Source organism: Melospiza georgiana, chromosome 2 (genome assembly GCF_028018845.1).
Source record: "Melospiza georgiana isolate bMelGeo1 chromosome 2, bMelGeo1.pri, whole genome shotgun sequence".
In the NCBI taxonomy this organism is placed as follows: domain Eukaryota; kingdom Metazoa; phylum Chordata; class Aves; order Passeriformes; family Passerellidae; genus Melospiza; species Melospiza georgiana.
The window spans coordinates 78,200,500-78,212,535 of NC_080431.1; the positions used below are offsets into that span (position 1 = coordinate 78,200,500).

The 12,036-nt window shown below is 45.9% G+C and overlaps 1 protein-coding gene across 3 annotated transcripts in view; it reads left to right on the forward strand.

Moving 5' to 3' along the window:
• The window catches only part of LOC131080241 (alpha-2-macroglobulin-like), a 36,814-nt gene that overhangs the window by 20,514 nt on the left and 4,264 nt on the right, over window positions 1-12,036 (forward strand). For all 3 annotated transcript variants that reach the window (XM_058018402.1, XM_058018403.1, XM_058018405.1), the window contains exons 19-31: window positions 89-317; window positions 1,395-1,521; window positions 2,122-2,243; window positions 4,626-4,677; window positions 5,316-5,399; window positions 5,507-5,683; window positions 6,565-6,649; window positions 6,834-6,990; window positions 7,224-7,298; window positions 9,425-9,590; window positions 10,452-10,675; window positions 11,043-11,261; window positions 11,617-11,744. In XM_058018402.1, coding sequence (XP_057874385.1) covers window positions 89-317; window positions 1,395-1,521; window positions 2,122-2,243; window positions 4,626-4,677; window positions 5,316-5,399; window positions 5,507-5,683; window positions 6,565-6,649; window positions 6,834-6,990; window positions 7,224-7,298; window positions 9,425-9,590; window positions 10,452-10,675; window positions 11,043-11,261; window positions 11,617-11,744 — 1,845 coding nt within the window. The remainder of the gene's footprint in view (window positions 1-88; window positions 318-1,394; window positions 1,522-2,121; window positions 2,244-4,625; window positions 4,678-5,315; window positions 5,400-5,506; window positions 5,684-6,564; window positions 6,650-6,833; window positions 6,991-7,223; window positions 7,299-9,424; window positions 9,591-10,451; window positions 10,676-11,042; window positions 11,262-11,616; window positions 11,745-12,036) is intronic.

Consider the following 12,036-nt stretch of genomic DNA (forward strand, 5'->3'; position numbering starts at 1 on the left):
AGGGGTTTGCTGTCAGCAGATGTTGCTCAGTAGGAGAATGGATGAACACCAGAATACAACTGAAATCTTGTTCTCTGTCCCTCACCAGCTCTGAGGGAAAAGCTGATCTAGAAGTGACCATCCCTGACACCATCACTGAGTGGAAAGCCAATGCATTCTGCACTTCAGCAGACACAGGCTTTGGCCTGTCCCCAACAGTGTCCCTCAGAGCCTTCCAGCCCTTCTTTGTGGAGCTCACCATGCCCTACTCTGTGGTGCGTGGGGAGTCCTTCATGCTGAAAGCCACCGTTTTCAACTACCTGCCTGCCTGCATCAGGGTAAGGGATGCTCACAGCTCTGCTCAGCCTAACAGCCATGGGGAGACTGCAGTGGGCCCTTTTTAACCAGCTGTTCCAAGCCAGATGACTGATCTGCAAATGTAATTTCATGTAGGTGTACGTATCTACAAATCCTTGTTGTATTCAGTGAAGAGGGAATGTGTTTTCCTGTCAAAGGTTTGAAAGCTGCATTTGATTCAGAGCCTGAAGTGCTGCTACTGAGAGCCCCAGCCTTGTCATCACAAATTTATGTCACTGTTCTACAGAAATAGAGAACCTGGGTTTTCCACAGATCTCAGAATCATCGCATGCCCAAATGGAAATTCCAGGTTCTCCAGGGTGGATATTTCTGTTCAGCCTTTAGTCTTACCTCACAAAACTCCACAGAAGATTTGCTGGAATATGCAGACTTTCTGTAATTTGTTGCATCTGTCCCTAGAACACTGAGGAGAGCTATATAGCTTCACCATTCTTACCTGCATTTTGTTCTAACATATAAAGACAAGAGAAAATTTGGAAAGGGATTAGTACATAATCTCAATCGCCTTTGCTTAGTTTTTTATAAATACAGATTTTTATTCCAAAAGGAATGAAGCTGAAACAAGGAGGGGCACTTATCCGGTCATTCCAATGCACTCTCACTTGTGTCCCTATATTTCCCATTTTGTTTGCTATTTTCAGGCTCTTTATTCCACTTTTCCTTGCTCCCTTATTCTACTTTTCTTTGTTCCCTTACTAGCTTTCCCACTGCTGATGTTTTATCTCTTCACCTAACTAATCATGAGGGAGATCTTTAATTCATGGCACGACTGGTCTGTGCCATTCATTTTCCCAGAATCCATTTCCTTTCCAAAGATGCTGTTCTCTACAGTTACCTCCCTGATCTCCTACAATTGCATAAATTTCAGCAATTTCCTCCTTTGTCAGGCAGCACTTGCTCTGCAATACCCATAATAGATAGCTCCACTACCAATTATTAATACCCATAATAGGTAGCTCCGTGTACTGCATTGTCTGCAATAGCTCCAGCTTCTCTCCAAGTCCAGACCTCATGACCCCTCTCTGTACAACTGGCAGGTCAGTGTGTCTCTGGCTGAATCTACTGATTTCCTGGCTGTACCAGTGAGGAAACAGGAGGAATCCTACTGCATCTGTGTGAATGAAAGAAAAGCTGTTGCTTGGGCAGTAACGCCAAGATCTCTAGGTAAGAGACCAGACGACAAGAAGATATGGGGGTCAGATAGCAGTGTGTGGCACCAGATCTCTGGTGTGAGGAGCTAGGTGACTCCAAACCTGTTTGGAAGGATCTTCTCTGTGTCAGAAATCCAGCCCTGAGGTTGAGACACTACACTGGGTGCGGTGTTTCCAGGTCCTAAACAAGTGATGTGTTACAGGCCATGGCTTTCCCAGCATTTTAATAGAAATCACAAGTTCCCTTAATGCATGCAAAGAACTCAGGCATTCCAGCTGTGGAGCTAAGAATGTCTTGTCTTAACTTGGTTGGGTCCGAAATTTTTTAATCAAAACTTGCTTTCTCTGAAGCCTCCCAGAAAAAGACCATTTGATTTATGAGACCTTCCCCATCACTACTCTCCATGCTGATAGACTAACACCTGCTTGGGCGGCCATAACAAAGGAGGGGATCTGGAAGGCTGCATCTGGATCAAGATAAAACCTTGTCTCGGATTTAGTTCTCCTCTTGGAAAAGCTTCTCTGTAATGCATCACAGAGTTCCCAGCACAAATACAAATCCGTATTTCCCTGGCTCTGCCTGGCAGGGCTGACTGACCCCTGTTTCCTCCAGGGCAGGTGGAGTTCTCAGTGACCACTGAGGCCCTACAGAGCCAACAGCCCTGTGGCAATGACATCGTGGAGACCCCTGAGAAAGGGAGGAAGGACACGGTCATCAGGCAGCTGCTGGTGGAGGTATGTGGGCTGCTCGTTCTGGTGGCACAGAAAAGCAGCAATAGCAACAGCCAGAGCTCCTCTGTGATAAAGGTTTTCTGGTTTAGCCATGAGAACAGCAATAATGGAGTGTGGGACTCTTATTCTGCAAGCTTTTACAGAAGAAGCACTGATAAATTGAACACAGGCCAATAGAGGCCATAACTCATAGTGCTGCCATCTCACAGTCAAAGCAGGGTCTTACATTACGTGGAGGGACAGGAATAATAAGGCAGGCAATAATGACAGGGGTTTTTCTGAGACACATCATATCAGAGATAAATGAGAAATCCTTGTGTTTGCCTGTAATAAATCACAGGGAAAGGCTGTGAACAGAACACTATCCAGAAAGCTTATGCTTCTCCTCCAGCCCATGGCCAGTACTGTGGAATATGGAACGGTCACTGCAATCTACAAATATTTCTAAACAGAATTCTGTTTCGAATTATTTTTATTACACCTCTAAGAATGTTCAAAAAAGTGTAACTAACCTTTTATTTTTGCATTCTTTTGTACACTTCTTTTCTTAAGCTGTGTTTCGCAGTGATAAAATCATAGCTTTTCACATGGTAAGTTGCCAGTCATAAAATTAATCCTCAGTATAAAATTCCCAGTGATGCTATTAGCAAAAAAAAGCACCAGCTTGTTATATAGAGAAATTTATATCATAATCAGTCCTCCTTACATTGCAGACATTCTGGTTTTCAGTAAGGCAGAGCTAAGATTCATGTAGCTTCAGGAAAAATTTGCTAACTGGAATGTAATGATGGAACAACAGTCCTATCTGCTAGGCTTTTTTTGTTTGGCTGGTTTTTTACAAATGGATTTGAATGTATAATACATGAACAACTGGTTTATATTTCAGGAAATTTTCCTGATTTCACAGACCCCTTCAGGAAAAAGATTGTTTGTTTAGTTCTTTGAAGATACAGGAAGATATAGCACTGTAAAATCTTTTCTCACAAATGGCAAGGGAATGTAAATTACTGAACAAGTATTAGAGTTACTTCTGTCAGGGTGTCTGAGAGATTGCTCATCCTATCCTGTTATTGTAATGTGGCAATTAATCTACAGCAAGCCCTGACAGGATGAAATCAGAGATTAGCATCCAAGGATGAACAATTAATTAGCAGGGATGGATACAGTGTAACATGCTTGGGGTGAGCTGCATTGTCTTGAGCACATGGATGCAACATTCCCTGCAGCAGGCAGTGCATCCCAGAGAGAGAGAGAAGTGAGGGTGCCAGAGGCCCCAGGGCATCTTCCTGCCCCTTGAGAAACCAAGCCTCATTGAGGGCTCTTTGGGAAATGGGATTTTTTTTTTTTTTTCACCGAGGAATTTCTCATCTGGAAAGGAAAATCTTTCAAACCATTGCAGTTTGTACATTTTCATTTCCTGTTGGAAATCAAACAAAACAATGGATTTCTCATTTAGTTGCATACCAGAATGACATACTGAGACAAACAAGAAGGTGCCTTTTCAAACAAAAGCATTTAGCTCTGTCATAGTTTATCCAGAAAACTTTTTCTCTTTTTCTGTTGTGTTTTCCTGCTCTTTTAATACTTTTCTGTCCTTTCATACTGAAGAATGAGAGACAATGTATTCTGATTGTGAGAAAGTGAAGAAAATAACACCATTGTTTACATGCTGGGAAAAATATATCAGCTGGCAAATGCTGGAAACCAGTAGTGAAACAATGGGAACTCTCCTATTTAGAGGTTGAAAAACTGGTGCAGGAATCTCACTAAAATAAATTCTGACAAAAACCAGTTTTCTAGTAAACATTTGATTCCTGAGTTCTCTCCAAAATATTTTCACCCATCTTAACAGAAAAGAGGGAGTCTTTTCTTACTTCAAAGACTAAACTAGAACTTATAAATCGGTTGACCGTGGCACACATTTATATTTTGGTTGTTGTAGATCACATGTAGGTGCATTGGGGTGCTCTAGCAGCCACCAGTCAAAGTTCTTGCATACACATTCTCCCAGTGTGCCAGGCACTCAGCCATCACCACAGCCTGGAGAGTTCTGCTGGACTGGGCCACAGTGAGTGGCAACTCATATCACCAGGTCCCGTGCTCCTGTTGATAACATCACCCTGCATGTTATCTCCATCTCAATCTGTGAAGCTGCAGGGCCTCTCTCAGTAAAAAGAAAGAAAAGAAAATTTATTACATTTCATACTTTTTAGCCAGTAAGTTGCCGTTCACAATTGTCCCCAGTCTAGCACATGGAAGAGAAATATTTCTAGGCAATTTTCAAAAAGTGCTTTTTACTTTCCCTTTTGATATTTCTTCCTTTTCTTTGTTGCTGTTTTTTCTCACTTTTTTGCTTTTTTTTTTTCCCTTGCCCTTTTCACCAAGCCGGAAGGGACTGAAGTGGAAACCACGTACAATTCTCTGTTCTGTGCATCTGGTAAGAGCCATTTGTTTTTCAAAACTTTCTTTGCTAAGGTAGAAGCTAAAGACAAAGGTGGGAAAAAAGATTTGTGAGTGCTGCACTCTACAAAGAAATGTGTACGAATCTGATAAAATTGAACAAACTAGATGTACGTTCAACTGTTAGTGAAAACAATTCTTCCTGTGGAAGAAGAGCTGAGGGTGTCACAATGTCTACAATTAGAGAGGGAGAAGCACATCTTTTAGGAAATGAGGCTGGCCAGGTCAATGCAAGGAGAGAGTGTTTGGGATTTGATTCAGTTATCTCTAATGCCTTTCATTTAACAGATGTAAAATCAAAAACCAGACTCTGTGGTAAGCCAGGTCTGCCCACCAAAACATAAAGGGCCAGAAAAATAGGCTAGGAAAGGTGTATTTGTCAGTCAAAACTGGTTGATGATGCCGTGTAGAAGTCCATGACCACCTGTGTGTGCGGATATTGCAGGCCCAATACAAAATTTGTAGGATGGGAAACTTCATCAACAAAATTACAGATGAACGGATTTGTTGAAGTCAGGAAACCTCTCTTCAGTTTTCTCACCCATGGATAGCTGCTACCCATGCATTGTAGATACATCTGGAATTGTGACCAAATTAATCTGCTTTTTATCCCAGAAGAGTCAGTGTCGCAGACAGTCTCCTTGGCTCTCCCAGAGACTGTGGTGGATGGCTCAGCCAGAGCATATTTCTCAGTGCTAGGTAAGTGAAACCTCCTCAAAGTGTCACATGCTATTTTGAAACACTGCCACTTCAGGCTGTGCTCAGTCTAATGGCCAATTTACACTGTGAATTGTCCCATTGCCCAGGTGACATCATGGGCACTGCCATGCAGAACCTGCACCAGCTCCTCCAGATGCCCTTTGGCTGTGGGGAGCAGAACATGGTCCTGTTTGCCCCCAACATCTATGTCCTGGACTATCTGAACAAGACAGGGCAGCTGAGTGAGGAGATCAAATCCAAGGCCACTGGATACTTAGTGAGCGGTGAGCTTTTGCCTTTGTTCATCCCTTCCCTTGGCTATTGGATAAGGACACTGTTGGCCACTGGCCTGGATGATCTGTTGGAGGCTGTCTCTAGAGAGGAACAGGGTACTGGCAGCTTAGGGGTATTCAATACAGGATCTGTAAGAAGGAATCCCATGCTCAGTTGGAGGTACAGGGTGAGAGACAGCAGCATCCAAACAGGAACACAGAAAAAGCCCAGGGCTGGCAATAACTCAGGATTTCCCTCCATAAGAAATGGTTATATGAACTACATAAATCAGACTATAGCCATTAATCATGGTAGCTGCTTATGTAGAACTTGAATTCTCCTTAGGATTGAGGTGTGAAAGTATTGCTCATCTTTGACCAGGGCAGAATTTTACCACATTAGCTAGCGCATGATGACAGACACAACATCAGTACATGCGCACACAGTGGGCATCTGCCGACTAGCAAGGGGTGGTTGTGACTCAGTTATTTTTGCAGGAAAATTGCATTTCCTCTAAAGAAAATTATCCTGTCTTCTGCATTCCTAACCTGTGTAGGACTCATATTTTTAATCAGTTCTCATTTGGGAATCATTCTCCCATTTCTCTCAAGTTTGGGATGAATTTACCTCTCGTCCTGAAGTCTTGGGCAGAGAGCAGCAGTGACTACAGATAGCCAGGTTCCAGGTGTTTTTGGAGAGAGGAAGAGCACAAGAATAGAGATATTCAAAGTTCAGGGTTTCCCTGAACTTCCTTTTATAATACTGAGCAGCACAGGCCACATTTTTGCCATAGCCAATGGGGACAGTGTGTCCCATGTCTGCTGCATTTCCCTTGCATGGCTCCTTGAAAAGCACTGCAGCAACTGAAATATATTTTCACTCTTCATTTCAGGGTATCAAAGGCAATTGAAGTACAAACACCGGGATGGTTCTTATAGCACCTTTGGGCCACGTTATGGGCAAGTTGGAAATACCTGGTAAGACTTCAGTACCTCTGGCTTTTCGTTTCTGTTTTTACGCCCTCTTATTCCTAAGTGTTCTCTTGTACTTGGCCATTGTGGGGTTTGGAATGGAGGTGGAGATGAAGCGTACATGGGCCATACAACCTCTGATGGATACAGGGCCTACTCAGGACATCTTGGCTCCCTCAATCACTTTCAGGCTCACAGCCTTTGTCCTCAAGTCCTTTGCCCAGGCCCGGCCTCACATCTTCATAGAGGAGAAGCACATCCAGGATGCTTTGATCTGGCTTACTCAGAAGCAGAAGGAGAATGGCTGTTTCCGCAGTTCTGGGACACTCCTGAACAATGCCATGAAGGTAACAAGTCTGCCTGGTTGGCTCCACATGGGCTTTGTCAGGCTGGAACTTGACCATAAGTCACTCTGGCATCAACAGAGTTATTTCAGCACTCGGGGTGTGGGAGGGAGCAAGGAAGCAGGAAGAAGTCAGCACCATCTTCTGAAGGATTAAGCATGGATGTCAATATGTAGCACAGGGAGAAGCCAGCGGCACTCTGTGGGATCAACAAGTACTTCTGTGTTTCGCTGCAGGGTGGAGTGAATGACGAGGTCACACTGGCAGCCTACATCACTATTGCACTGCTGGAGATTCCTCTGCCTGTAACTGTACGTGTCTGCACCCCAACCTGAGCCACAGATGGTACTAACCTGCCCTACTAGTGTCCCCATGCCCAGATTACCAGGTTCCTTTACCTTTGGAAAGAAGAAATCCTGTCTGAATAGTATTTCCATTCAAGCCTAGACTGAAGGAACATCTTCCTCCATTTTTTTCCCCTCTCCCATTTTATATACACATTTTATTTAACATTTTTCTGAGTTCTTCTGTGGATGATAACAGATTTGCTCCATACAGCTTGGATTGACCGTGAGTTAAATAATATTTAATTCTCTGAAGTATGCCAAATAGGTTTTCTACACCCACAGAAATCTCCTTCTGTTTCTTAGAATAGTACAATCCTGTTGAACCATTCTTGGGCCTGTTAGGCAGATACAACACCACAGGTCTGTAAAAAGGGATGGCACACTCAGGCATTCATTGTCATTTTCTCTACTTCTTGTAGATGGTTTTGTGGGAAATCCCCATCCTTAATGCTTGAAGGATAAGGTATATCTCTAGGGAATTCCATCATGGCACCTGTGGAAAGCCTAAGGCCTATATCAGAGCAGTGTGGGTTTGGTCATTCTGATCCCCTCACTTTGAATCAAGGTGGTTGGGCAGGTAAAAGTGGGGTATGAATCACAGCAGAAGGACAGCTGAGCCAGTGTGGTTGCCAGGCTGTTGCAATCCCTCTGCTCCAAATGTAGTAGAGTATGTTCTGTGTCCAAAGTTTTTTTCCTGTGTAACAAGGACAAGCAGAAGGAATTATTGTGTTAGTAAGGTGACATGCATGGCCCTAACTTCACCAGAAGAGCATTCTTCCTTTGTTATGTATTGTGTTTAGAAGCCAAGCTGTCAGACAGAGCCATATTGGATAACAAGGACGTTTCCTAGCTCCCTGTCTGAGTCCAAAACTGCCACTGAATGTAAAGGAAGGAGTTTGTCACAATCTGAGTGGGGTATGGGGCATCTCAAGTTAAGGTGCATGAACTAAGATTAGCACAGTCCTTAAGTAATTAAGGCTCATACAGAGTATTTCTGTAAGTAAAATAAGCCATGTTAAACCCTGATAAAAACCTTAATAGCACTGTCCTTAGCATGTGTGTCTACTGCCACATCCTGTCATTAGGCTGCACTCCTCCCCAACATTTACCTTGCAAACAGTAGTAGGCATAGACACAACCAATTTTGGTTTTATTCTTTGCTTTCTTAAAACTAGCTGAACTTTTTCTCCAAAGGGGATCACAAAAGATTTCATCTTGCAGTACACACACAGTGAAATTCAAAGCACAAAGCAACAGAAACGTATGTCTTTTCCTTCTAGAACCTTTATTAAGCTGTAAATGTGCTGTTAGCTTTCAGGTCATGGCATGCACTCCCTGCAGAGTTACTTTTTCAATTTTATAGCAGCTTTTGCATCACAAATGAGGAGCAGTCATGTCTTGCTGAGGGTTTGTGGTGTAACAGTGTGTGTTATAACAACATGTAAAGTATTTTACTTTGCTGTAGTGATTGCATTCTTAAACCAATACATGTATTGCTACTGTGAACATCACAAAAAAACTTCCAGAAAATAGAAAAAAACACACCTTTTTTTTTGTTTTTTGTGTGGAGATAGAGTTCACCAGCAAACTAGAATCTATATTACTTCCATAAAGTGAATTTTTTTGAAAATGCCCTGGAAAAGGGGAAACAAACAAAAAGGAAAGGATAGAGCAGAGGGTGAAAGCACAGAACAGTATCTGGGTGATAGCTGGAGGAGGAAAGCAAGTATTCAGTAAACCTAAAGCAAGGAAGTATTTCAGAGAGCTCCTCTTACCCCAGAACACAATCAGACCAGTAATTCTGCACAAGGAAGAAGAATTGGAGCACTGCTTCACAGTCTTTAAATCAAACAGAGAAAAGCCATTCCAACAAGACATGTTAAAGAAAAGTAGATTCAAGAAAAGGAGCAGCCTTGGGCTGCCCATTTGTTCAGGAATCATTAGGCCTGGAGGAAAGGGGTACACAAGGGTAAAATCTTTGCCAGACTAAAAAGTGGGATGCTAAGGGTCCACAGGTACCACCCTATTCATATTGTTCCAAGATGAAGCTCAGTATGATCACCTCTGGTTCAGTCTCTCTCTCCTTCCAGCACTCAGTGGTGCGGAATGCTCTGTTCTGCCTGGAAACAGCAGCAAATCAGAAGGAAAACCATGTGTACACCAAGGCACTGCTGGCATACGCCTTTGCCCTGGCAGGGAACAGGGACCAGCGGAAGGCATTGCTTGACTCACTTGAAAAGGAAGCTGTGAGAAAGGGTGAGTGTTCCTTGTGGGACGTGTCTTTCACCAGCCTTACACCTTCCCTTGGTGTAAGATTGGCGTTTGCTGGTGGGGCAGTGGCTGCAGGCACTGGCCTCTGTGGGTGGGGAAAGGTGCAGGGAGAGCAAAGACTTGTGCAAAGGGATTGCTTTTCTGAGAGGTTCCTCTCAGGGCCCAGTCCTTCTGTGCTCGGAGAGAGCTCACCAGGAAGCACCAGGCACCATTCCCTTGGTGCTGAGCCCTTGGGGGGCTCTGCTCCCATCTCTCCTCAGCCCCCTCCTCTCACCATGCCAGGCACAGCTTAGCAAAGGCTTAGCAATGCCCAGGGACATTCCTTCCTTCCTTCCTTCCTTCCTTCCTTCCTTCCTTCCTTCCTTCCTTCCTTCCTTCCTTCCTTCCTTCCAGGGCATGGTCTCAACACAGAACAAAGGTGACCTTGCAGAGCACAAGACATGTCAGTCAGAGGAGAGATGGGTGTGCTGAGACAAAATGAGCATACAGGGCACTTTGGAGGCTGCAGCACAAGTTCTGAGTCATCAGGGGAAATCTTGTAATCCTTCAGAATTATTCTGTTTAACTCAGGCTAGAAAGTGTGTTTAACCAAGCTGTGGGGACTGTAGCCCATAAATGTGAATGTGGAGTCTAGGACAAAGTGGTGTCTAGGCCTGAGGCTCAGCAGTCTCACGCTCATTGTAAACCTGCAAAATGTGCAAACCTCACCCTTCCCACATCACCCTGCATGGCAGACGCATCGCGGAGGCTCCGTCCTCCCAGCTGGGTCAGGCAGCAGGGCAGGAAGTCCCTTGCAGTATTTACCAGTAACAGCTGCTTGCTATCTCTCTCCCTGGCTCTGTGAAGATGGCTCTGTTCACTGGCAGCGGCCTGGCAAGGAGCCCGAGGCTGATCTCCCGTTCCATCGCTACCGAGCTCCCTCTGCGGAAGTGGAGATGACGGCCTACGTGCTCCTGGCCCAGCTCACCTCACAGCCAGCCCCTGCCCAGGAGGAGCTGGTTTCTGCCTCCCTCATTGCAAAGTGGATCAGCAGCCAGCAGAATCCCAATGGAGGCTTCTCCTCCACCCAGGTGAGCTGCTTCCCTCCGGCCACCTCACACATCAAGGTGTCCCAGAAGATGGCACATGTCAGAGAGCCAGGTGGGAGCACAGGAAGTTTTGTCAGGAAGGTGGGAACTGTAGCCCTGCAATGGATCCTTGCAGTACCTCCCATGGCTGCCAGGTTCCTGAGAAGCTGCAGACAAATATGTCAGGTAGTGCCCCTGGCAAGGGAAATCTGTTGAAGCTGCTCTTTCCTTTTGTTTTTTCTTCTTAACACTTTTGGAGAAAGTGAGGATGGAGGGGAGTGTGCCAGCTGGCAGAAAGGGCAGGCTGTAGGAGGACAGGCTACAGGAGGAGAGGCTCATTGCATCCCCTGCTGGGACTCGTCTCTTTCAGGACACAGTGGTGGCTCTCCAAGCCTTGTCCCTGTATGGAGCTGCCACCTATGCCAAGAGCGGGGCAGCTTCCAAAGTGGCCCTGCAATCTGGAGGGGACTTCCAGCAAGACTTCCAAGTGGATCCCAGCAACCGGCTGCTGCTGCAGCGCGTGCCCCTTCCCCAGGTGCCAGGGGAGTACAGCGTGGAGGTGTCTGGTGAAGGATGCGTCTACCTGCAGGTGAGGCTGATGGGCACAGCTGGCATCCTGGAGGGGAGCCCCTGGCCAGCCTGGAGAGGACACAATCATAGGATCATCCAGGCTGGCAAACACCCTGAGATCATCAAATCCTTCTATTGAGGGAAAGGAGAGTAAAGGACAGAGAGAGGGGAGAGGTGGAAGGCTGTGGGTAAAGGGCAGAGGATAGAAAGAGTAGAGGGATGTGGAAGAGAGAGTGGGACTGAAGGAGGGCAGTGTCTGCAGTGTGGGGGAGCTGTGAGAAGTGGGGAGGCTGGGGGTGAGAGGGTGCCCTCTCTCCCACGTGGAGCACACACACACTCCAGACACTCACGCAGAGCTGCTGGCTGTCCCCTAGACCAGCCTGAGGTACAACGTGCAGCCCTCGCAGGAGGAGGCGCCCTTCCTGCTGCATGTGCACACAGTCCCAGAGGCCTGCGGGGACTCCAAGGCTCACAAGGTCTTTGACATTGCCATAAATGTCAGGTGAGTCTGCATTCCGGTCTGAGCTTTCCTCTTGAGCCCTGGGAGCTGGGGGAGGCGTGCATGTGCCCAGGGTGAGGCAGTCTGAGAGTGCAGCACATTCCTGGGAAGGTGGGCAGGGGGCGGCTGTTGTGTGAGGGGAGGCTCTGGAGGAAGGACTTGTCCTGCTGTGTGGGCAGCCCAGGGCTGGGCTAGGGGGAGGCTATGCAGATGACTAGGAGAACCTGGCACAGCTGGAGAGGAAGGTGCTGGACTGCCAGGTCTCAGTGGGCTGCCAAGTGTTATGGAAAAGCTG